The 27741-nt window shown below is 44.5% G+C and overlaps 1 protein-coding gene across 8 annotated transcripts in view; it reads right to left on the reverse strand.

Moving 5' to 3' along the window:
- Positions 1-257: 257 nt before the first annotated feature.
- Positions 258-27741, reverse strand: part of LOC147621173 (uncharacterized) — a 54315-nt gene continuing 26831 nt past the window's right edge. For 5 of the 8 annotated variants that reach the window (XM_086823898.1, XM_086823896.1, XM_086823895.1 and 2 more), the window contains 3 exons: positions 2040-3539; positions 1707-1926; positions 258-1607 (listed from right to left, as the gene is read on the reverse strand). In XM_086823898.1, the coding sequence (XP_086680024.1) occupies positions 1075-1607; positions 1707-1926; positions 2040-3539 (2253 nt within the window). In that variant the 3' untranslated portion in view covers positions 258-1074. The remainder of the gene's footprint in view (positions 1608-1706; positions 1927-2039; positions 3540-27741) is intronic. The other 3 variants (XM_086823897.1, XM_086823893.1, XR_015269771.1) reach the window with 2 other exon arrangements.

Genomic DNA, 27741 nt, shown 5'->3' on the forward strand with positions numbered 1-27741 from the left:
CTGCCCCTAGAAGGGGGAATCTCAGGATTCTTTTGAGATATCAGCATAGAAAGCTGGAAAAAGTGGGTGGGTGCCTCATGTGTAAAGCCTCTAAAGAGCTACCAAACACTTCCACTTTCGTGTGTATCAGTTTTAAGCGCTTTCACTTTAATGCGAGTGAAGTGAAGCTAGGCTCAGATGTTCAAAACCCTCACCACTATGATTGAACTATTGAAAGTTACAAAAGGAAAAATTTAGATGTGGATCAATAAACATCATTGGGCCATGGCCAAAACAGTGGTGTATTAAATCCATCTCCCTAAATGAACATAAATATGTCTAATGCTGCAGCTTCTGGAGCCTGGTGGCTGCATCTTCATGCACCTACTCCAATGTCCGGCCAAAAACAGGGGGAGTTTAGCAGTTGTGATGACTCCCCTCCTTATGGTGGTGTTTTTTTGGCAGTTCCTTTTCTTCTTGCAGTTAGTTACCTCTCAGCCCAATACTGATAAATATAGATGGACATCAGAAAGTCCTGGGATGGTTGTCTAGCCCACTTGTTCTAGCAAAACCAACCTCCTTTTTGCCATATGGCGTCTCCAGAGGAGCTCATTTACATCATACATCACATTGCCACACCAACAACAGAGACAAGATGTCATGGCTCTTCAATTTATATTCACACAACAGCTCCTTGTGACATGCACGAAGGCTCAGAATACTCAAAAACTCCAGACCTTTGTCCATAGAACCATTTGTCTGGGCTAGAATGCTTTTTGAAAAAAGAAAAAAAAACTAAGAAAGCAAACCTCTAAGACCATCTGATCCCATTAATGCTACACAGCGTTGCTTCAAGACAGCAAGAAAGCAGCAGCTCAGTTTACGAGGCGCATTTTCAAAAAAAAAAATGCATGAAAACCGGCTGTTTTACTAACTCTGAGGTAAGAGGGGTCTGTCACACAAGATACCGTTGCATCTACTCTTGTTGGTCAACTTTCTGCACCAGCGTAGATCCAATCCATGCATCTGGGTGACCCCTCACAGAAATCGGCAAAAGAGGACTGCTTCCTCGATTGCATCCTTCCTTGTGAACGGTTATTTGCGTTCCTCTGCTTGCTCGTCTACCTTGCACACAAGCTTCCCATCAATTGAACACTTCTTTGTAGATGCTTCTAAAACGTCTTGGCCAACTTCACTGGCAACTGGCCATGAATCATCAGGACTTTCATCGTCACTTGAATCATTGCTTTTGCCTAAGAGCCTTGGAAACCGACTGGAAAGAAGCTCCATCCTCGCTTCAAAAGCCTCACTTCTTGCTGACGGCTGGCCACCTGTAATGGCTTCATACTCAATCAGCAACGCCCAAGCTCTCTGAAGTGCGGAGTCAAAGCCCAATAACTTCCTTTGGAACTTTGCGGCTTTCATTGCCGCCACCTGTCTTGCTGCTACTGCTTTTGCTCTGGCTTCGTCCACACTCCCCAAGACTACCTGGTCACGAAAATGGTCCCCCATAGATTGTTCAGGAGCTCCAACTGCCATATATGTGGATGACATCGCATGTCGTGAACGATAAAATGGATGCCAACCTGGATCTTCGAACTTGTACACTGACACTCTCTGAGAATCTTCTGCAAGAATACATCATTTAGATCAAAGCAGTATAAAAACCTTGTATGATGTAGCATATGGCCTGTCCCAAAAAGATCATTACTGCTGCAACTCCATACCAGAAGATGAGTGCGACAGCTTGAACTTTTTTTGAGATCTCTGTCTCTGCATCTTCCGGGTCCTATCCATGGCATCCAAACCTCGGGATCGCAAGCAAAATGCAGACATCAGTGGCTTCGGAAATTGGCCCAGCAGCAGTTTCTGTTCACTCAGCGGGAACTGTTCTATCTTAGCCTCCCAGTTCCGCAATTTCTTTTGATACTGCTCGTAATGTGGTGGCTGTGATAATGAAGTTTTGCATGCGATGGGCAGAACACACTGAATTAAAAAAATGGTCGAGAAATGCTGATGTAGCAGCCAAACCAGGAACAAGTCAGAAAGATTTATCGTACCTGGAAGTGTCGAAGCAGGGCTTTTCCTTTCGTGAGACGCTTCTTGGACCAGTAGGTGTGAACTGCTTGTACTAAATCAGCCGATCCCAAGTCCTGACAGAGTTGCACAGCATTTGTGACAGCAACCAACTCCCCGCATCTCTTGAACGCCTCTTTTTCAAGCTTGTCAATCATTCTTTCCAAAGCATCTTCTGTAATTAATGCTTTTGCACTGCTACCATCATCTTCATTGCTGCTACTTTTCCTGTTGGCCTCAACCACCCAAGCTTCATCATCACTGTCCAAGTCATAAAGCACACGGTCAGTCTTCAGAGCTGCCTCTATTTCATCATCTGGCTGTTTGATTGCAGAATGCGGACGGAATGAAGCACCTGACGACTTGATAGCATCACATTCTTCAATAAGCCTTACACCAGGGATCAGAATCTCTTTGACACATGCCGCCTGCGCACTCCGGAGGCCAAAATCATTATGCATGCGCCTAAAGAGCTCCCATTGATCTTTATCAGAGAATTCTAAATCCCAACCATTCCCACTTTTCCATATCAGTTGAGGCGGGTTGGAGGGAAGCATGCTCCCTTGTAATACCTTCTGCGTGTATGTTTTCCCATCAAGATGAACAGCAACCAAGCATTCATTACTTGTATTCCTCTGAAGCTCCACTCTAGCACCAGGCTCTCTCCACACAGAATCGCTTCTAGTAAACAAAAGATCAGCATTGCAATACAGACCCGTTTGCAAACGGATGTGGTGTCCTTTATCGCTTCGGCAAGGACGGCCCCTCTTGCCCATCTTGGCATCTTTCTGTCGCTTTTGCATGTAATACTCCTTGTCAATCTTGCCCAAGATATGATCTTCCATTGCCTTCAATGAAAGTCCAATCTCAAGCTGTCCCTTCAAGTCTGGCTCTGTGATAGTGTCGTTCTGTGTCTGCTGCTGTCCATATGTTTCTACTGAGCTTTCCTCCTTAACAGCAATAGCGCTATTGTACTCTGTCGTGATGGATGAACTTTGCCTAGGCATGTTTACATCCGGCTCAATTTTTACATGTTTCACAGTAGCATCAGCCACAGGCACCACTACTAACCCTGGCCCAGCCTCCTCTTCTTGTTCACTCAATTTCTCCTTGTAAACCGTGCTACTTTGCCTGTCTTTTAGAAGAATCTTGTCCAACAGCAAGGAACTCTTTATAGGGGACAAATCTACCCCAGAAAAAGACAAGCTCTTGCGGCCTGCAAGATGAAGATTTTTCTGAAGCATTGAAACCAAAACAAGAGCTGAATTGAGATCAGCACACTCGCAAAAACCATTAGGCAAACCAAATCTCTGCTCAAGTAGCCCGTCTCTGAACTTTCCTGCAAGTCTCGAACAGTTCGCAAAAGACTTGCTTGGAACTTTGTAGCGGTTCACACCACTTAGCTCCATGTAAAAAAATGTGGTTTTACCTTCATCAGGAAGGTATTCTCGGTTGGAAACATAAGCAGTCGTAACCTGCAAACCCTGTTTCAAAACAAGGAATGGGTTACATAAAATTCAAAGTGTTCACTTTAAAGGTTTAAGAAACTAATAAACCATAAAAATAATGCATCAAAGTTCAAAAAAATAATGTAACCAGTTTTTCTGGGAAAATACTTTAGCCCATATGCCCATATCTGAAAGTGGCAGTCCTCGGAGCAGGAGAGGTGAGTTGTGGTGGGTCAAAAGAAAGGTGTTCCAAAGGATCCAAAATTGAGGCAGACATTTTTTGTTCATGCATGTATGATTAACGGTGATCAGAATCTGGATTCGAATTCAGATCCTAGTTCAGCATTGTATATATTCATACTTTGACAATATATAGTGATTAATTCTATCTTGCCTTGTCTCTTGTGTATTTCAAGTTAAGTGAATTAAACATGTGGTTAAGTTTAATTAGCAACTATCAACGATTTAATTAGTGTTGATCAAGTCACCCATATCACAGGCTCACTGCACATGAGGATGAAACTGAGGAAAGTATGCTACCAACGATGGGAAACGATCAGTCCACAATGACATGAGGCACCGATGCAAAGGCTGGGGTCACCCATGGCATTGACCCCACTGGTGTTACGAAAAATGTAGTGGTGTAAAGTGCACATAATATCACATAAAATATTGTTAGGGATAATGCACACATGCACAGAAGTGCTAGGGGCACATTAGATGTTAGGATTAAATGAATGGTTGTGGACATTAGTCTGTCACATAGCACCATTATTAGTATAGGTACACAAGTAACTTGATGCACACATGGCATGAGAGCATTTAGTTGCTACATCTTTTGTATACATGTGCCATAGTTGCTATAATGGCCTAAGGCCAAAACTTGTAATTAAAGGAGGCTTAAATGTTAATAGAAATTATGCTTTCCCAAATCTTCACGACTCGTGTGTTATTAACTTATTTCCTTTAATCCCCTTGTAACCTGTTGAGTAATCCTTAGCTTATCACTTCTATCATCTTTAAGCGCAGGACCCACAGTGGTACCAGAGCTTCCCAGAACCAGAAGCCAGTTTAGAGCCACTCGGTGCTGCTGGCACAGTCTCAGAGCCTTCCACCGCCGGTTCAAAGCCCGTCGCCGCCAACGCTGCCACCTTGCGCCTGCCACAATGGGTGGCGCGAGTGCACAGGGTCTGCTAGCCTAAGTGGTGCCGCCTGTTTCTGCTGCTGCCACAATCAGCTGACTAGCCCATTCTGGGAGGCAACAGCTGCCATTTCTGGAGGGCGAAACTGCCAGCTACTGCTCCTTTTTGAGTCAGCCATCCAGCCCAGCACAGTGATCTTCTGCCGCCTACACATCCACAACGTGTTCATTGTCTAAAAGCTCCAGTATCCTTGTGATTTTGCGGAGACCATAAAGAATAGAGAAGAGGCAGCTCAATACATCAACATTGTGTTTACAGAGGTGACTCATATGAGGTTTCTTTGACATGCATACATCCTTTTTGGAAAAATCAAAGACTTGCTTGCTGTGTTTTTGGGGATTTTTGTTCATAAGGGGAAAGTCAGTGAAGTGGGAGCATCACAGGCATCCCGGAACATCTCTTGTTCACTTCTTGGAGTTTAGCTCATTCAAATACACATCTTGTTCTTGGTGTATTTCGGCAACTGCATCTAACTTTAGTTCAAATCTTGGTGTTCTTCACACATTCTCGTGAATCCCGTATTCTCTTACCATCATTTGGGGGTACTTCGAGTTCTCTAGTCAAGGGGAGAGCTCTCCAGTTTTGTTTTTGCCCAAGTGTGAGAGATCATGTTGTGTGGGGATTATGGCACAAAGGGGTCAAGATGTGTTGGGCTGTCTTTCCACAGAAGATAGGTTGCATGGGTCAAACTATTCTTTGTGAAGCTTTATGAAAAGCATTTTTGGTAGCCCCAAGGGGTCATGGGAAATCGTCTTTGGTGATGAACCACCTCGTCCTCCTTTGGCAGAACCACCCACAAATCCTAGGACTATTGATCAAGCAGCTGCAACAGCTCGTCCACAAGCACTATTGGCATATATTACATGGTTGTAGTGCCACATGTGAACAGGGCATAGCTAGAGGCACTTTTTCCCTTTGGGTTTTTCCCCCTAGCACACATGGTGTGAAAGGACACCCACCTTTTCATTATTGTTGTATTTCGATATTATATGTGGGTTGACTTCTCAGCTCCACACACTCCAATGCAATCCACAGCTTTGCATCTCTTTATACATCACCACCTCTCTGTACTATGGTACGTGCTTTTACTTCTATGTGCAATCCTAGCTCCCCCAGGCCAATAGTGATATTAGAGCCCTGCACAAGTCTTGTCAACCTATCAGGTCTTGTCTACGCAGCTGCTCGTCTAAGCTCTCGCCAGCCATTGCTGATTAGGACATGACAGGACATCTGCTATGGTAGCACCCAATAGTGGACCATCGTACAAAGCGACAACGACGGACCAGACCAAAGTGCGGGACATGTGCTAAGTAGCACCCATCGTACGAAGCAACAGCGACGGACCTGCCCAAAGTGCAGGCCCTTGCACGAAGTCTCAGTCGAGGGCAAAGCCACCAGCGGTGGTGGAAAGCCCCCACTCGTGCTGCCGGCTAACGCCTGCCTGCTGCCCCGCTCAGCCCCTGAGGGGAGCAAGAAGGTGGGCAGCGCCGCCCTTTAACCCGCCAACCATCTTCCCCGTCCGTCCAAGACACCTTTTCGAGCGCATGGGCTTTGCCTCTCCATCAAGCTTCTCCCGGTGGTCCTACGCCCGTCGCCCATGTTTCAGGCCCGCACCCTTGCCATCGCTGCTTCTCAACACTCAGGATCGCGTCCCCTCTCCAACATCTCCCCTCGCCATCACTGCTGACAGTCCGGCATGTTAGCCTGATTAGCCTACACACGGACACTTTTTACCCTGTGCTGGAAGGGGTTTTTCTCGTGTGAACACACTTGTGTGATAGCCACATCGGCCCTAGGGCTACAGTTTCTATTAGTACTCTTGTATTCTATCATTATCATCGAGTACTTTCCAGTATAGAGCTTTGTCTCTCGCTCTCTGAGCTTGACTGTCATTGTGTGTGCATGTGTGTCTGTGTGAGTGTAACTCGCGGTGGGTGGCCGGGGGACTAGGGCCTTTAACACACTTGTTGATACCATCAATGCATATTAAAACATTTAAACATGGCCACAGCCTTAACACATATTACTTTGCATAAAATAAAAAAGCGATAAAACATCCACAAATGCTGAAAATGGAGCTTGCACACGTGACACCACATAGAGGCCAGAATGGGCCGACCCCCCCCCCCCCCCCCCTTGAGTATTTTATTACCCAAGGAGAATAATATCATGTACAAGCTTTGAGGGCCTTACTCTCCTCACGGGAGATGCCGGATTATCCATATACAAATGCCATAACACAGCCCAACACGAGGCAACCAAGCCGGAACATACGCTGTAGAAATGCCGAGCCAACAATATAATCCATATACTTCCGTGTGGGTACTGATTCTTCCCCAAAAACCACAGGTCTTCATGCAATAGAGTTGGTATAGCAAGTACAACTCTCCATTCAACCGGTACAGCAAGTACAATAGGTACAATGGTTGGTATAGTAGGTACAAAAACTGATACAAGTGGTACAATGGCTGATACAACAGGTACAACAAGTACAAGGGTTGGTACAGCCAGTACAGTGTCTGGTACAGTAGGTACAAGGGCTTGTATAGCCAGTATAGTGGCTAGTACAGCAAGTACAAGGGTTGGTACAACAAGTACAAAAGAAGGAAATCATAATAAATGATTAAATACCCTTGCCTTCAGTATTTCTTAGTGATGGAAGCCTCCAAAACAGTCCCCAACAGCCGGTATTCTTCATGGGCAGCCTTCAAGTGAGAGAGAAAGAGAGTAGCCATCATTAGGGCAGCCTGTAACGGTGGTAGAGGCTAGTGTGCAGCAAGAGAGCCTCTATTAATGAAGAGAGAAGGCTCCAATTTATAGATTTGGGCCTCCCATGAGCTAAAATGGCAAGAGAAGGCTACGATGACAAGTGGAGAGCCACACAATAGCTGAAGTGACAAGTGTGAGGCCACTTGTCTCACTTTGATCCACTTTCTAACAAGTGTCAGGCCACTTGTCTCACTTTGGTCCACTTTCTTGCCACATGTCCCAATCTAAGAGATGGGTCCTTCCATAATCTTTACCTCTAAAAATATCCCAACTGGTAGACATTCTGTCATAGGCACTTTGCCAACTCTTGGTATCTTCTGAATTCCAAATGTAATGACGCGAACAGAATTTCCATCGGAGTCGGGCCAAAAATAGCAACTCTCCTAAATTTTAGGAGTGTGGTCCTTTGTATTCTAGGATAATCCCCCATTCCCAAATCTTATACTTTCCAAATATTCAGACATCCTGGAGTCCACCAGACCCCTCTCATACTGGGAAATGTCCAAGCTGGTGACATCCTCCCCAGCTTCTTAAAAGTTGTCCGCCACTTTAGGCTTCAAGCCATATATTCAAGATATAATCATGTCCCATCAAGTGAGCGTGACGAGACAGTCTCAAAAATCTAATATAATTGAAGAATCCATGTCCCAAAGAAATGGGTGAGACTAAATAAGTCTCCATAATACCAATATCAAAATCATGTCCCAAAATAAATGGGCGAGAATTCCATGGAAGATATGCTAGACACATGCACAAGAGCCAATTGTGTCTCAATCACCAATATCAATGAGATAATCATATGCCAATGAAAATCACCAACCAGGTGCTAAGACACTTAAATAAGTGCCATGCACAAGAAACTAGTGCCTCACACAGAAACATGTGCTATGCACACAAACTGGTGCCATTCAAGAGCACAAACCATGGTGACAGAAAAGCTGGTTCTCCATAGTTCCGACAATCCTTTCTCCCAATCCCAACAGTTCCCATGTTCTCCCATACAATCCCAACTCTGATCAACAAGCATGGTATGGAAACAATGAAACACTCACTCCACAATCGCAACACGAATCCACGTGTATGGTGGAGTGTTCATTGAATTGTCCTCTCACAATCCCAACATGAATCCACATGCATGGTGAGATGAACAATGAACCTCTTGGCCTTTGTATGGGGAGATAGTGATTCCAATAAGTCCAGATATCATAATCATGTCCCAAGTAAATGGGCGAGACAAATCAGTCCCATAAGTCCAGATATAATAATCATGTCCCAAGTAAATGGGCGAGACATATCAGTCCCATAAGTCCAGGTATCATAATCCAAGCTCAAAGCACACAAACATGTGCCAATCCACATGACCCTTGGCGTACACATAAGTAACTTGCCAACCACGTATCATGTCCTCTTTACCACTTGCACTCCGTGTTGGTACTCTGACCACACACCTTGGATGAGAGGTGGGCTCAAGTAACAAGATAAAACAATCACTCGCAGGTATAAATAGCCTGGTGTTCTATAAGCATTTCTGTTGCACATAGTTTATAGGCATTTCGGCCACCAATAGTTTGTAGGCATTTCGGCCACCAACTCACACTACTCTCTCAAGTGCCCATGTTCCCTTCCATCTGCTCTCTATTGTTCTACCCAGATATGGTAGAAACAATCTTCAAGAGAGCACGTAGGACACGAGAACACTACACACGGCATGTTGTGCTCGACACTACCCTCTGAAGTGCATTTGTTCCCTTCCATCTGCTCTCTATTGTTTCACCCACACATGGTAGAAACAATCTTCAAGAGAGCACGTAAGACAAGAGAACACTACACAAGGTATGTGAACCATGAGTTCCATAAGTCCAATGCATCCCAACTAAAGGGATGCCATAAAGAATAATCCATCCCAGTAAAAGGGAGTCATAAACATAATCCATAAACCTGAGGATGGATCCAAATCCCTAGAAAAGAAGACCAGGAATCCATAGACCTGTATACCATAATCCTTGTATACGATAACTCTTACCACATACTCCGTGCTAACTACACACCTTGGAGTAGAGGTGGACTTTATCCATAATAGCATCATATCCATGAGATATCCAAAGATTTCTTCTCTATAAACTCGGACAGATTCGTCCATAGAAATTGCTTGTGAAGCCCAATATCTATATAAATCTCGTCCAAGAAAGAAATCTCCATAGAATTAATCCATCCCAATAAAGGGAGCCATGAAAAGAATTTATCCCATTAAAGGGAGCCATAAACAATGTTTCCCTGAAACCATCTCAAGGCAAAAAACAACACCTTTCTCCTTGCATAGCTATACAAGGGTTAGTGAACATCAAAAACACTTCATAGCAAAAGCCCTAACTTTGTAAACTCAAAGTATACTTAGCTTTTCTTTGCCAGGTTGGTCATGAAGCCAAAAGAAATATCTCGTCACCATATCCTTAAGATATCCTGAGATATATCTCCATATAGCTTGCCTGTAAGCTTGATAATATAATCCACAATATCCATATGGAAAGAGTGCTAAATGTGTGCACATAAAGTCAACTCCATACTTCCAAGATAAATTTTGTGAATTCATAAATCCTTAGACCAAGCTGTCTACTGCTCATGCTCTTGTTTCATTTCTGAAGTGGCTGGCCATGCTTAATAGCAATGATGGTAAGTGTGGTCCCCACTTGAGATCTTTTCGCTTCCTTATTGATAGAAGGAAGCCTATGCTCTGATACCAATGTAACTCGCGGCGGGTGCCCAGGGGACTAGGGCCTTTGACACACTTGTTGATACCATCAATGCATATTAAAATATTTAAACATGGCCACAGCCTTAACGCAAATCACTTTGCATAAAACATAAAAGCGATAAAACATCCACAAATGCTGAAAATGGAGCTTGCACACGTGACACCACATAGAGGCCAGAATGGGTCGACCCCCCCCCCCTTGGAGTATTTTATTACCCAAGGAGAATAATATCATGTACAAGCTTTGAGGGCCTTACTCTCCCCACGGGAGATGCCAGATTATCCATATACAAATGCCATAACACAGCCCAACACGAGGAAACCAAGCCGGAACATAGGCTGTAGAAATGCCGAGCCAACAATATAATCCATATGCCTCCGTGTGGGTACTGATTCTTCCCCAAAAAACCAATAGAGTTGGTACAGCAAGTACAACTCTCCATTCAGCCAGTACAACAGGTACAGTGGTGGGTACAGTAGGTACAATGGTTGGTACAGTAGGTACAAAAGCTGGTACAACCGGTACAATGGCTGGTACAGTAGGTACAACAAGTGCAAGTGCTAGTACAGCCAGTACAATGTCTGGTACAGCAGGTATAAGGGCTTGTACAGCCAGTACAGTGGCTGGTATAGCAAGTACAAGGGTTGGTACAACAAGTACAAAAGCTAGAAATCATAATAAATGATTAAATACCCTTGCCTTCAGTATTTCTTCGCGATGGAAGCCTCCAAAACAGTCCCCAACAGCCGGTATTCTTCATGGGCAGCCTTCAAATGAGAGAGAAAGAGAGTAGCCATCATTAGGGCAGCCTGTAACAGTGGTAGAGGCTAGTGTGCAGCAAGAGAGCCTCTATTAATGAAGAGAGAGGGCTCCAATTTATAGATTTGGGCCTCCCATGAGCTAAAATGGCAAGAGAAGGCTATGATGACAAGTGGAGAGCCACACAATAGCTGAAGTGACAAGTGTGAGGCCACTTGTCTCACTTTGATCCACTTTCTAACAAGTGTCAGGCAACTTGTCTCTCACTTTGGTCCACTTTCTTGCCACATGTCCCAATCTAAGAGATGGGTCCTTCCATAATCTTTACCTCAAAAAATATTCCAACTGGTAGACATTCTGTCATAGGCACTTTGCCAACTCTTGGTATCTGCTCCATAGTTGTTTCTCGTACGCGTACGAACCTATTCGTACGTACGAGTCGTACGGTACGATACCGTACGAATTCGTACGATATCGTACGGTACGAGTTAGGTTTTTTTTTTTTCCCCCCCCCCCCCCTCCCAAAAAATTTTTTCCTTGAAAAAAAATTTCCAAATGCTTAAAAAAAATAGAAACCCTGCTTTACGAAGATCCCAAATGCTCGCAATACTTCGCAACTTTCGTGTCCACTCAGTATTCCATATGGGGTTGTGGAGAGACCTAAAAAATCTGGCGAGGTAGACTGGTAGTGTACACTTGATTGGTAGGATGAGAGAATCTTGCTACATCACTTGGGGATCCCTGGTATAGGTAGGCTAGACAATTAGATTCTCAAGTTATGCACAAGGGAGAACATTTGGACATGGCCATTTTGATCTAGAGAGGAGTCCCTAAACTTATCACCCTAGATGCACTCCTCGTATTTGTGCAAGGACGGTCCCTTAGTCATAAACGCTACACTGGGAGACCTTTGGTATTGCATTACCCATCCAGGTTCTTTTTTGGAGACAATCGGGAGATCCAACCGGGAGAGACACATATCCATGTACTGGTTTCTCAAGCACTGTAGACTCCTCCCCTCCCAACCTTCCCTCACATTCAAGCTTGAAGCTCCATAGCTTGTAAGTGTAAAAAATAAAAACCGTATTTTATCGTACCGTATCCCAAAATTTCATATCGTACCGAATATTCCCGTACGGTATCGTACCGTACCATATCGTATTTTCGTACCGTGACAACTATGATCTGCTCAATTCCAGATGTAATGACGCGAACAGAATTTCCATCGGAGTCGGGCCAAAAATAGCAACTCTCCTAAATTTTAGGAGTGTGGTCCTTTGTATTCTAGGATAATCTCCCATTCCCAAAGCTTGTACTTTCCAAATATTCAGACATCCTGGAGTCCACCAGACCCCTTTCATACTGGGAAATATCCAGGCTGGTGACAATGAGTGTGCTGAGCATCTTCTCCCTCATCCAACATTGGTATCAGAGCTAGCTTCGAAGTTTTACACAAAGAAATGTGATTTTTGGTATGATGATCTCTTGTCCAAAGGTGAAGTGCAACGTATCGAACTTGTGCTGATTACTTTTGTTTGACCCACCCCCCACATTGCAAAGTACGATGCCTAGTCAAATGCAATGTCACCAACGTACCATAGATCTATCGGGCTTCAAAATTTTATTATCGAGAACAAAAATTCTTTTGTGTGTCACCACACACCACATAAAAAACACATGATACATCCTGTAGTTTTGTATGCATGATTGGAGCTATCCCGATACTACCCTATGGATGAACATCTAGCATCTCATGCCTCAGTCCTCTTCCCATACAAAGATTGGTACAAGTCATTTTTTTGTCGGGCTGCCTAATGCATAAACTCATGAACATGCTAGCATCACTTAGTCCCAAGGCCCTAATGAAGGTAAAACATATATGTTTGCAAGGCATATATGGGCCTTTCTTTAGCTCCCTTTGGGTGAAATCATTGCATGAACATGTGCGAAGTTCACCAATTGTTACGGAATACAGGAGCCCCTTTTCTAGTGACCCATTGATACGCAAGTGAAATACATGCTAACATAGGGACAAAGGTCTCATCATAATCTATTCCCTTTTCCTAAGAATAGCCTTTTGCAACAAACCTTGCTTTGAATCTATTAATAGATCCATCATCTTAAGCTTGACCTTGTACACCAACTTTGTATGGTTCTTTCGAATGGAACTATACTCACCTGGATGGCTTTTTCCCAATGCTCATTACCTTGAGCTTGCTCATACGAAGCACACTCCTCTGAATCACAGATGTTACTCATGCAAGCAAAATCAGCACCTCGACTGCTTGATTCACCTCTTCTACCAGCCCTTGTTCTACTCTCAAATGGAGCTGAAATTCTACTCTCAAATGGAGCTGAAAGTTTACTCTCCTGTAGAGAGTATGAAACAACCATCTAGGGACTGATTCTGCGTCATCAATGGCTGTCCTTTCTTCCCTTACACAGCCTGCTGTCCTCAATTTTCAGCAAATGGTAGAGACACTAGATGACCAAATATGTCTTCAAGGCTTGCAATAGCTTCCTTATCAGAGAGAAGCTGAAACTGATTTTCAGCAAAAATAATGTTCCTGTTGGTGAAAACCTTGGGTGTAGAGAGGCTATACAACCAGTAACCTTTACTCACACGATTGTAGCCCCTTTGCTAGTGACCCTTTGATGCGGGTGAACTCATTGCATGAACATGTGGGAAGTTCACCAATTGTTACGGAATACATGATCCCCCTTTTCTAGCGACCCTTTGATACGCAAGTGAAATACATGCTAACGTAGGGACAAAGGTCTCATCCCTTCTCCTAAGAATAGCCTTTTGCAACAAATCTTGCTTTGAATCTATCAATAGATCCATCATACTTAAGCTTGACCTTGTACACCCACTTTGTTGCAATTACATTCTTACCAGAGGGAGAAGTCCACGAGTTCCCATGTATGGTTCTTTAGAATGGAACTATACTCACTTGGATGGCTTTTCCCAATGCTCATTGCCTTGAGCTTGCTCATAGGAAGCAGACTCCTATGAATCACAGATGTTACTCATGCAAGAAAAATCAGCACCTCAACTGCTTGATTCACCTCTTATACCAGCCCTTGTTCTGCTCTCAAATGGAGCTGAAATTCTACTCTCAAACGGACTGAGAGTTCTCTCTCCTGTAGAGAGTATGAAATAACCATCTAGGGACTGATTCTGCGTCTTCAATGGCTGTCCTTTCTTCCCTTACATCTCCTCTGCATCAATAGGCATTTCGGACTGTTCCATGGGCTGATCTATATGACCACTCTGAGGCAAAAGCTGACTCTCAGCCTGCTGTCCTGAATTTTCAGCAAATGGTAGAGACACTGGATGACCAAACATGTCTTCAAGGCTTGCAATAGCTTGCTTATCAGAGAGAGGCTGAAACTGATTTTCAGCATATACAGCATCCCTGCGAAAATCTTGTGTAGAGAGGTTATACAACCAATAGCCTTTACTCTCACTATTGTAGCCCCTTTTCTAGTGACCCTTTGTTACAAGTGAAATCATTGCATGAACATGTGGGAAGTTCACCAATTGTTACGGAATCATAGTTGCAATTGTAACTATTTGGCCCTCCGAGCTCTTTTCACATGATGGAACTCATGCCCGAACTCATGGACAGGTTGATGGATACATGGGAACAGGGTTCCTAAAGCTAGCATCGGACCAAGCACCATTCTTGGTCAAAAAGCAAGAAAAAGCCAAAAGTCAAACTATGTTGACCAAAAGCTAAGGGTTCCATTGGAAAGAGGACATCGAATTGGATCAGAAAACTAAAAGCCGCTTTTTCAAAAAGCAGCTCCAGGGCCAAAAAGCAAGGCCTTGAAGTTGTAAAAGAACAAATCAAGAGCTTTGGCTATTATAAATAATATTTAATAAAGAAAAAGCAAAAGCAAGAAGATAAAACAAAATCAAAGCTTGGCAAAAGCAAGCCCCCCCATCAAGTATATAAGAAGCTTGTACCCTCTTGGAGGATCATCAATTTTTGGGAAAGCCATCTTGGGACCATCTTTGAAGAGCTTGATCATCATCATAACCCTTGTCATCTTCCTCTCCACCCCTCTCCACCCCTCTCCATCATCTCCACCATGTGCTGCCCCTACAACCATGCGCCGCCGCTTTTGGGAAGCTCCACCACCTCTACAACGCCGCCTCCGCCTACTGAACCACCGCCGCCCCAAAGCCGCTTCCACCGGCATTTCTGCCACCCAGAGCCGCCCGCCGCCTCCACCGGCGTTTTTTGCCACCTGTTCGCCAGAACTTGGCCGTCGTTTGCTCCGCCGCCACCGCCCGTCTGTTGCCGCTTGCTACCACCAGCAACACCACATTTGGCTTTTTCTTGCTTTTTGACCAAGAATGGTGCTTGGTCCAATGCCAGCTTTAGGAACCCTGTTCCCATGTATCCATCAACTTGTCCATGAATTCGGGCATGAGTTCCATCATGTAAAAAGAGCTCAGAGGGCCAAATAGTTACATTCCCTCCCTCCTTTATCACAATTGTCCTCAACTCTAGGGTACAAATATTCCATAAGATTGTGTACCCTTAATAGCCTCAGTGCATCTAGCTTTTCAAATCTTTCTTGCTCTAAGGTTCGTGGTGCTGTGTGAATGACTCGATCGGTGGAACAAATGTTGCATGTGAGGAGATTGAAGCACACTATGTAGAGCAACTTGCTGCATTGCAGGGTGGTACTAGCCCCATCTGGTGCTCTTGTGCATCTGGTCTTTCCTCATATATGTGGTGTCTTCTACTCCTCTGGCAACATCTTTAAGTCTTTCTTTGATCGATGTCCTTGTTCTTGATGGTCCATGTTCTTCATAGCCTGTCACATGTATGAGATATAATAAATGTATACTCACCTTCTGCAAAAACTAGACCCAAGCGAGTCAACAAACAAGTAGAGGATCATCAATTTTTGGGAGAGCCATCTTGGGAGGCCCATCTTTGAAGAGCTTGATCATCATCATACCCTTTGTCATCTTCCTCTCCGCCCCTCTCCATCATCTCCACCGTGTGCTACCCCTGCAACCGTGTGCCACCGCTTTTGGGAAGCTCCACCGTCTCTACAGAGCCGCTTCCAGCAATCGCCACCTCTACAACGCCTCCTCCACAAACTGAACTGCCGCCGCCACCGCTGCCCAGAGCCGCTTCCGCTGGCGCCTCCGCTGCCCAGAGCCCGCGGGCGCCTATTCGCCAAAACTTCGCCGCCGTTTGCTCCGCCGCCGCCGCCCATCTGCTGTCGTCCACCACCACCTGTTAGGCGCCTTCTTTGGAGGGTTACATCCCTTTGAAGAACCACCACCTCCTCTCTTTTGGTGAAAGAAACTTGGACAGCCGTGCATCTTTCTAACATCTCGTCCCCAAGTTCCTTGTGAGATTTTTGTGAGCAACAAAAAATTGACTCATATCTTGGTACTAGCCCGGTGTACTCTTGCGGGTCATCCTCGTGGTGAGCTCGCCATCAAATATCTTATGCCTCGACATCGACTTCAGCCCGACCTCGACATCTCTCAAGTTGGTTGTGCTGATTTGTTCCTTTTTTCTTCGGTTTTGCAAAAAAAAAAAACACATATATTGAAATTTGGGGGTTTTCATGCCAGGGTGCCAGTCCAGTCCTACTTTTGTCAAGATGCCTCGCACTAAGGACGCCATGTGGGCCCATGTCAATCCTGTATCAAAATATGGTGGTTCAAGCACCCAAAAGTGGAAATGCAATTTTTGCGGGGTCTGCTCAAGAGGGTCCATAATCCGTGTTAAGGCCCATTTCACAAGTTTAACCGGGGAAGGCATTGGTGCATGCAAACTTGTACCTGCAAACATCAAAGCCGAGCTACATGAATGGAAAAGATAGCAGTTGGTAGGACGCCGTTGTGGACCTCTACCTGAGGAAATTGAGGCTAGTGAGGATACATGTGATGCATGAAAGAGAACATGGTTGGGTTTAGAGGAAGATGCACAACGCCAAGCAGAATTCAGAGGTGCTAGTAGTTCCACTCTCACAACAACACGAACCCCTTTGCCTCCAGCACCCAGAGCCTCTCTAAAGAGAGCAAGCATTAGTCTTTTCATCCAATGCGCTTTGTCTTTTCACATTGTGCACATGCCACGATGGAAAAAGGCCACGAGGGCAATCAACCGTATTGGATGTGAGTGGGAGGGACCCTCCTAGGAGACCTTGCGCACTAAAGAGCTCAGAGGAGAGCACAAGCAGTGGAGGTGAAGATGGAGCCATTAAAAGCCACTTGGAGCAAGTATGGTTGCACATTGTTATGTGATGGGTGGTCAGATATACACAAGAGGAATGTGTACAATGTTTTGGTGTCCTCTTAAGGGCACTATGTTTTTGCGTGCCATTGATGCATCTCTGCCTGGGACACTGGTGACAGAAGAGTTTATATGGTCACACCTCCACGAGGCTATCATGGAGATAGGGCCACAAAACATAGTGTAGGTGCTCACTGACAATGGTAACAATTGTCTCTCTATGGGACGGATGCTAGAGGATGAGTTCCCGCACATTGTATGGACTCCATGTGCATCCCATAGCCTAGACTTGCTCATTGAAGATCTTGCCAAGATTAGGTGGATTGCTAACATCTTTGACACTACGCGTAGCTTGGTGAAATTTGTTACCAAGAGGCCCAAGGTCTTGGCAATCTTTCGTGCCAATAGTGGCCTTGAGCTTCTAAAGCCCTCAGAAACCATGTTTGCATTTATGTTCATTGTGGTTGAGAGGGTAGTGAGAGTTCAACACGAACCCATGCGCACAGTGGTCTACCGAGAGTCGTTGCACTGGGAGGACCATGAGCCCCCGAAGGTAGTTGCTTTGCACGCAAAGCGATGCAAGAAGGTTGGTGGAAGGAGGCAGAGGCTTTGTTGAGCGCTCTTCAACCAATCTATAGTGTTCTTCGCATCACTGGCATGGAGGGCAGCACTCTTGGACTCTTGTACGGGTTCATGGACCGGATTGGAGAGGCTCTTAACCCATGCACTCTCTTGGCAGATGAGAGGTACTGGACATGCCAAGTTTGAATTTTAAACTTCCAACTAGTTGCCTTCTTGTTGTAACTTGTATCGTAGGCTTTAGCTAAGAGCTTTGATCATTCATGGCTAATTTTCAGGGTTGAGGACATTCAACGGGTTTGGAACGACCGATGAGATTGGTTTCATAGACCAATCCACACGTTTGCCCACATTGCACCCTCTCTAGCGGAGTGAGGCGTAATATGTTAATGAAGAGTTGGAAGATGGATGGCAAGATTACATTCAGAAATGGACAAGAAGAGACGTGGAGCTCATGAGACACTTGGAGGATGAGCGGCTAGTGTATCGAAATGCCAGCCACACATTACCGCATACATGCGAGAGACATGGCTTCAGCCAATCTCATGGTGGGAGAAGTATGGGATCAGTAGCCCTCACTTGGTGAGTATTACAAAGTTTCTGTATTTTAATGGCAAAAACGCCTCGCCATTCGAGTCCTCTCACAGGATTGCAGTTCGGGTCCTGCTGAAAGGAATTGGAGCACATGGGCCCTCTTCCATACAAAGAAGAGGAACATGTCTACTGCTCAATTGGAGCAGTTGGCGTACTGCCATTGCAATCTCCGCCTAATTGAACCCGATAGAGCCTCGCCAAATCAATGTCGATAAAATCGACACTGAGAAGATGAAAGATGTCCCATAAATTCCTCGGGAGGAGCGCGACATATATGCCATGTTGTATGAGGAGTTGATGGCACCTACTCATGGCACACGAGCATCTATAGCAGCATTATCAGGAGGTGCGAGTACTAGTGCAGCAACTAAGACGAGTGCAGCAACTGAGACAACATCGTCCTCTTCTGAGAGTGACGTTGAGTCTACTGAGGAGACTCCTGATGAGGACATAAAGGATGTCGAGGATTGAGTGCCCAGACTCCATATTGAGGACTCTAGTCTGTAGGGCTATCAAGCTCCTCTAGTTTACTGTTTGTCATGCATGATTGCATCTATCCGCAAGCTTTACTTTGTGTATTTCAAACTTCAGTTTTCCTTTTTTGTATCAGCTCAAGAATTTTTGTGATCACTTTGAGTGACATTATTGATGATGGAATGCAAATTCTTGCTGTTGCCACTTTATTTATGTCAATTGGTCAGTCGGGTGCCCACTGTAACTGGGTCACCTAGATTCTTTAGTTTTAGCTTGTAAACATGTTTTAATGTGTAAATGATGCATGTTTAATATTGTTTTGTAGGGAAGGCAACATATTTTTTACATATTATAAACTTGTATATTAATTTTGGGACTGTACCCCCCTTTTTGTATGAAACATCTAGGAAATGAAAGAAACATTTATGAAACACGTTTCATGAAACGCCTAGCAACTATGTACGAAATACATGAGCCCCTTTTCTAGTGACCCTTTGATACGCAAGTGAAATACATGCTAACGTAGGAACAAAGCTCTCATCATAATCTATTCCCTTCTCCTAAAAATAGCCTTTTGCAACAAACCTTGCTTTGAATCTATCAATAGATCCATCATATATATATACCTAGATGAATCCAAGAACATGCCCAAATTCACCTTTTAGGAATGTGCATGTTATATACTCATGGTAGTCAACCACAAGACTATATAACTATCGATTCCATTATGCATAGTATGGGCTAGATACTACGACATCCCCACTAACGTCATCAGTGCCCAATAGTGGATGTAGAGCTCTGTATCAAGATATGCTCTCTCTCTCACACACACACACATAAGAGCATATATTCACACAAAGCCCTTCGTACTGAGTTTCTATCAAACCTCCGGAGATGCAAGGCAGACTCAGCCATAATGAAGCCTAGCCTTAAGGGAAGTAGTAAACAGAAAGAATTAGTACAACAAATAGTAGTTGATAGGGCAAATGCACCGCTAAAGATAGAAAGAATAAGCACAATATCAACTGGCCGCAACTCGGACGAAAACTTCACAATGTGAAATCTGCATGTCCGCTAATATGACTGAATTATATACCTAGATGAATCCAAGAACATGCCCAACAGCGCTTACATCTACACATCATCATCATCGACATCATCATCACTTCACCTCCCATAAGCACAATATCAACTGGCCGTAACTTGGATGAAAACTTCACAGTGTGAAATCTGCGTATCCACAAGACTATATAACTATCAACTCCATAATGCATAGTATGGACTAGATACTACGACATCCCCACTAACTCATCAGTGCCCAATAGTGGGTGTAGAACTCTATATCAAGATATGCTCTCACACACGCACTCCATACACACACACACACACATAAGAGCATATATTCACACAAAGTCCTTCGTACTGAGTTTCTGTCAAACCTCCGGAGATGCAGGGCAGACTCAGCCATAATGAAGCCTCGCACTAAGGGAAGTAGCAATAGAAAGAATTAGTACAACAAATAAGTAGTTGATAGGGAAAATGCACCGCTAAAAATAGAAAGAATAAGGACAATATCAACTGGCCGTAACTTGGATGAAAACTTCACAATGTGAAATCTAGCGTGTCCGCTAATACAGCTGAATTATATACCTAGATGAATCCGCCCAACAGCGCTTACATCTACACATCATCATCATCGACATCATCATCACTTCACCTCCCGCTGCCCGCTAAAAATAGAAAGAATAAGCACAATATCAACTGGCCGTAACTTGGATGAAAACTTCACAATGTGAAATCTACGTGTCCGCTAATACGGCTGAATTATATACCTAGATGAATCCAAGAACATGCCCAACAGCGCTTACATCTACACATCATCATCATCGACATCATCATCACTTCACCTCCCGCTGCCCACTACCACCTCAAAGTGCCTTTGCATCCACCTACGCGAGCCTTCGACACCAACCACCTCACAGAGTGCCTTTGCCTCACATCGACGCGAGGACCGTGCTTCAGCTCCGACATCATCTCTGCTTCTACATTGGTCTTTCTACTCAGAGTCACCTCACATCAGAGGGCTCTTGTACATATGTTCATTCACCATTATATATAGACTCACTTACATATTTCATGATGTGTTGTTTTGCTCTGATCTCTCGTACATCTGGTCCTTTCATCCTTTTGCCCTCACATGGTATCAGAGCTATCGTGTGCAAAGGGATTGAAGACCTTGAGAGCACACACCATGGATCGTCTACCCACACTCCCAGAGGACCAATTTTTCTCACCAGAAGTTGATTCTCCAAACTCTGATATGGACCACAGAGGGAATGGGACTTCTTACTCAGTGGAGAGTACCTTACTTTGGGAGACGATCAACCCATCTACATCACCTCACCTTCACCACCTTTGCCATCATGATCACCCTCTCTGACTTTTTCAGACTTGGCTTCCAAACGGGGATACATTCCTTTTGTGCCAGTGCGTCAATGTGGGACCCTGGCATCCTTCATCTTCTCTCATGGTCCCCTTTTTGGCATGAGAGGGCGTGTCTAAAAATGGCATTTTGTCCAGCCCTAAAAAGGGTATTTATCTAGATTTTTTTGGATATGTTAGATTTTATCCATCCTTTTGTGTCTTGCCGCTGGTCGACAGCCTCTGGCCTGGCTAACCAACAGTCCCCTTGACTATATATAGCATTGCCTCTTCATTCAGTCTTTTGTACCACCTCATTGTCATATCCAGTACCACTTTTGCTGTTGTTGCTGCCAGGGACTGCACATCATCTGCGTCATCTTCATCGGCTCTTCAGGTCAGCACATCAGCGTTTTATATCTGGCCACACATCGGGACAGCAGCCCACACTTTGCTACAGGCCACACCGTGGGACAGCATCCCTCTCTGCTACATCCTGTATATCAACGTTTACATCAGCGTTTTATATCAGTTTACATCAGCGCTTATATCAGCATTTTACATCAGCATACATCAGCGCTTACATCTGCACTTCATCAGCGTTTTACATCAGCGTTTTACATCGGCGCTTACATCTGCACATCATCATCACTTCACCTTCCGCTGCCCACTACCACCTCGGGGTGCCTCTCCATCCACCGATGCGAGCCTTTGACACCGACCACCTCACGGAGTGCCTTTGCCTCAAATCGACACGAGCCTTCATCACCGACCGGCGACCATGCTTCAGCTCCGACATCATCTCTGCTTCTACACTGGTCTTTCTACTCAAAGTCACGTCACATCAGAGGGCTCTTGTACATATGTTCATTCCATTATATATAGACTCACTCACATATTTCATGCTATGTTGTTTTTCTCTGATCTCTCGTACATCTGGTCCTTTCGTCCTTTTGCCCTCACAAAACCTTGTGTATAGAGAGGTTATACAACCAGTAACCTTTATTCTCACTATTGTAGCCCACAAAAATGCATCACTGCCTTGTCATCAAGTTTGGTTCTCAACTCCTACGGCCATGTGCATATGCCATGCAACCAAAGACACAGAAGTACTCCACCTTTGACATTCTATTATATCAAGCCTCATAAGGTGTGATTGTCTTCAAAGCTTTAGTAGGGCATCTCTTCAATATATACGCCGCTCACATAATTGCCTCAAGCCAAAACTTGTGCGGCAAACATTGGCCTTTGACCATACATCTAGCCATTTCCATTAAAGACCTATTCTTTCTCTTGGCCACACCATTCTGTTGAGGTGTGTAAGGCACAACGCATTGACGCTTAATCCCTCTATTCTACATAAAAGCTTTGAAAGTACAGAGAGTCTGAATCTTGCACCCTGACTCATTCTCAACCATTGCAAGCAAGTGCTGAAAATGCACAAAACCTCAAATTTCTCCTTCATTGGATAAACCCATGTGAACCTTGCATACTCATCTATGAATGTCACAATATACAAGTAGCATCCCATCGATGGTGTCCTCATAGGACCACATACATCAATGTGAATGAGCTGTAATTTCCAATCTCACCTTTCACTAAACCATCATGGGACCTTCGCAACGCCTCACCGGTTTACTGCATGGTTCTCTTCTTGATTCTGTTGTGACTGACCACCTGTGACACTCCAGTATATCCCCGCTTCTTGTCCTTTGAGGGGTTCTGGTTCTTGCGAGAGTTACCTACACGCTCACCCCCTTTTGACAACAAGGGTATCATCAAAGTTTTTCACATAGCGGTATATGTCATCCAGTGAATGAATCCCCAGTGTACATGGACCATAGTCACAAGGGAACGGGAACGTTTTGGGGAACGGATGACTGTTTGGAACGGGAACGAAAAGCTTGAATAAAAGGGAACGGAATCGGGAACGCCACATCATTGCATAAATGTGTTTATAAATTTACTTTATATATCTGTAAATGCTTTGGAAAGAGGCATAGTAAAGAAAGAACCTCAAACCATCTCAGTAGTGGCCATGATAATGCATAGATGTGTTCTACATGATACATAGTTCACTTATATTTCTTACATGGTCTACGGTGCCATTTTGGAACGGGAACGGGAACGGGAACGGCTCTCTCTATGGAACGCGTTCCCCCGTTCCAAGAGCTTGGAACGACGTTCCCTTGTGACTATGACATGGACCGGCTGTCCCATGTATTGAAGTGGGGAGCCCATTGTTTTGCTATTGATGGTTTATATGATGCTGAAGGTATATGTACTAGAGTTCCCAACAGCACTTCTCCTCCTGGCAACGCCTAAGCCATGGGCTGTGAGGAAACTTCGCCCACAACCTCAAGTGCAGAAGGCTGAATAGCCTGTCCCATGTATTGAGGTGGGGAGCTCATTGTTTTGCTATTGATGGTTTATATGATGCTGAAGGTATGTGTACTTGAGTTCCCAATGGCACATCTCCTCCCAGCACCGCATAAGCCATGGAAAACATAGATAATATAGACACAAGAATATATGTATATACACAAACGACATCCGGAAAGAACGGAGGGCAGAGAGAGTGCAAAAAACACAAACTTTGCCCACAACCTCAAGTGCAGAAGGCTGAATAGCCTGTCCATCACGTGTGTACAGCCATAGCCGCTCCGACATGGTGTTCCACCATGGAAAAGACTCGCCAAAAGCTCAGAGATTATAAGCACAGCTCTGAAATTCATAATTCAGCAAGCCTGTGGGTCTGTGAAGGCAAAAGATGCCCGCCCAGAGCTTTCTAGCAAAAGGTGCGCTTTTCCTGCAGAATCCACCTCCAAGATGGTCGACCTGCACCACTCCTTAACACGTTAAGTGCAGAGATGGCGAATTCCAGAAAATTTTGTCACCAAAAAAAAAAAAAAACCCAGCTTTAGCCCTCTTTACCCCTTTTTTAGGCATAAAATTATTGAACAAAAGCTTATAATTCTTGTATGCCCAAATTAGCATCCACGCCCATGTTTTTCTTGAGGAATCATGTAGTCCTGTAGTGCACCCAAGAGCCCTTACAGGCTGCCCACTGTACCGCAGCCCTCACAGTACACTACTCTCTCTCTCTCTCTCTCTCTCTCCAGAAAGATATGCGCCCTTCTCCATCCAGCCGCCCCATGGATACACGAATTCCCAGTCGAGCATAGACTTCAATAGGACTCGATTCAGCTGTTCCACAGTCGGCAAATTCCACAGCTGCAGTATAGCCTACAGGAGGATGAACTTATGTGTGCCCCCCAGCATCAAGTTCAGCTTTCCCATAGGCATAACCAGCCCACAGCAAACTGCCTCCTCCTCATGCCCAGGACTATACTCTATGGAAATCCTATACCTGCATGCATCTAGGACTTGAAAGGCACCCAGAAAACTCGACACATACACTACATAAGGCCCCTTCTTTTTCATGGATATGCAGCAATGAAACACCACTCCATGCATACCCAACCATGCCATCTTCTCCTTTCATGCCAAGTTCCTTCCCATCCTCCTCCCTCAATGTCCCATGAAGATCTTGACAATGGATTTTCTCCTCTCCTCCTTTCGGAATTCCTCATGCTTCATACTAGCACGTCTTGCTCTAATACCAATATAAGACCCTCATCTAGTAGACACATGTAGTTAAGCAAATCACAGGAAACATAAAGATGCTGGCATCAAGCTGAAACTTGGTTGAACACAATGCTAATCAATACACTTAAATACACTAAGATTTGATGGACACTTGCTCAAATACAAGAAGTAATTTGCTGAATTGACAAGAGACACACAATGAGCCGGAACGGCCGACCCCTCCCTCAAATAAAGTATATTGATCTTGGGAGAATCAAGTACGTAGTGTCATGGGCATTTCTCACCAGATTTCCATACCAATGCATATGAATATAATATTGCAAACAAGTGGTTGTCAATGTAGACTTGCAATCCACACTACCCTCTCAAGTGCCCATGTTCCCTACCATCAACTCTCTATTGTTCCACCAACACATCGTAGCAACAATCTGCAAGAGAGCACGTAAGGCAAGAGAACACTACACATGGTATGTGATCTTGTAATCCGGTTCCTCCCTTCTACTACTTGCTTCCATATTTAAGCATTAAAGCTTACCAATTGCAAGTAGAGTCGATGACAGCAGAAGTCTTCGCGATGGAAGTCCTTGGAGTGAAGAGATCTTCGATTTGTCGCATTTCTTCGCGACAAAAGTCTTCAAGAGGATGAAGGGAACCTTAGGAAAGCTTCCCCTGTGGTTCAACTTGAGAAAGGAAGGCTGAAATTAGGATTTTCAACAAAAAGACCAGAAATCACAACAATAAAAGAGAGCTGTTTTGCTGAATTTCAATCATTGGGAGTGTGTAGGAGAGTGATTAGTATCTCGAATCACTCTTGGAAGCTTGAAAATCACCTTAGCAAGCTTGGAAATGGAGTTGGGAAGGAGAATGTGCAGAAAATTGCAGCCCAATAGCCCTCATGAAGGAGGCGCCAAACTCTAGAGAGAGGAAGAGGAGTGAGGTGGTGAGTTGTCCAATGTAGGTGACAGGCAGGTGCTTTGTGGAGCAAGCTAGAGTGGCCACATGGCTGGTAACTCCCTTTGTACAAAGGGGATAAGGTCTGGGCGGTGGACGTTGGGTTATGTCCACCTCAAGACATCAGTGTGTGTGAACACCGGGCTGGTCATAATTTATAAGTGAGTTTTGATCACCCAAAACTTAATCAAGTGTGTACACACTCACTTATAAATTAGTGCTAACTCCTAAGGCTAGGTTTATGACCAATACTTACCACCTGTCACATGCCGCATAACCATGTCAACAGACAGTTTCACATGCACAGTTCGCGGGCGGGCATCCCCTTACCCGGAACTACACATTGGTCAAGCAAGCATGAAAACAGCATGCAATTTCAATTGCAAGCAAGCACATAAAGATGCTATGCAATGCAGCATTGGTATGGACAATCAGACTACCAAAATAGACGTGCTCCAGGCAAGTACACGAGGTACCAGACCCAATGGAACACCAATCCACCAAGCATTTCCAGGCATGTACACGGAGGCACAAGTCCCAACGGAAAGCCAAGTCCACAGTATCACATGAGTGGCATCAATCCCAGCATATACAACTGCCATGGACACCAGTCCAATGTACATACATGATAGTTTGCACCTTGAGTTTAAGTGCTTAAGATGAGATAGTCTAGGTAATGCCAATCTGAAAGTGTCACGTGCACACCAGTCAGGTGTACAGTGACATGGCATCATTTAGCATCATGTAGCAGGGTATGGCACCAGTAGGAGCATTAAAAGGCCATCTCTAGTACATCAATAGGATGGCATCAGCATGTAGACATCATTAGTAGCATTGAAGCGTGGACAGCCTTGAGAAAAGCCTAACCATGCAGTCGGTTTGCTATAGCAGCCACCCGACCAGCTCATAAGCATGAAAACGCAGCATATATAGCAGTCGTGGCTTTATTACAGATCCGACCAGCAGGAGTAGGCCAACCAGCAGCTTCAAGTCACTATATATACATGGGCTTGGCCATTCATTCAATCATCTCATCATTGGGGAGTCATCTCAACATTGGGAAACAGCTCACCGTCAGGAGATCAAGCAGTTCATCATCAAGTATTCAAGGCAGTCAAGTATTCAGCGTTTCAGACCTCATCTCAGCAGATAAGTTAACGCATCACTCTCAGCATCATCATCAGTAAACGCATCTTCATCAGCATTCGTCCTCAGCAAACGCATCATCATCAGCCCATCAGATCTGCGTTTCATCCTCAGGACAGCATTCAGCATCATAATCAGCAGTTCAGCCCGCATATTCAGCATATAGGCAGCATGTTCAGCTTTACAGATCCATTTGGATCATCATTGTAATATCTTTCATTCATCTAATATAGCTGCATTGCATTGACACATATCTGTTTGTCTCTTAAACATCATTAAGTGCAGTTAAGTGTAGACTAAGGTTGTGATTACTACGGTCTCATCTCTCACATGTCACATTGATTACTACAGGGTAACCAGCCTTAGAGCATGTTTAGTTCATCAATCATTCAGTCAGTCATCAGTTTTATCGCTTCCGCACAGTTAAACCCAGTTCTGAAAATTTTGCAAGCCACCCTTAGGGATTTTCCCTTAGGTCTGCATCAGTAACCCATCCATCTGCATTCTTGCACAGCATATAGGGTTGCACATGGTTTGCATAGCAGTCATCCTAGCAGACATCTTAGCAGTCAGTCCTGCATACATGTTACCCATGAACTCTCAGGGAAGAAGGACATCCATCATCAAAGGAGCACATAAGTTTGGACTTCAACTGGCAGCAGGGGGTTTCTCTTCCACAGAAGACGGAAGTTTGCTCCAACATCGC

This window comes from Cibotium barometz, chromosome 30 (genome assembly GCF_041138505.1).
Source record: "Cibotium barometz isolate CiBa-2024 chromosome 30, ASM4113850v1, whole genome shotgun sequence".
In the NCBI taxonomy this organism is placed as follows: domain Eukaryota; kingdom Viridiplantae; phylum Streptophyta; class Polypodiopsida; order Cyatheales; family Cibotiaceae; genus Cibotium; species Cibotium barometz.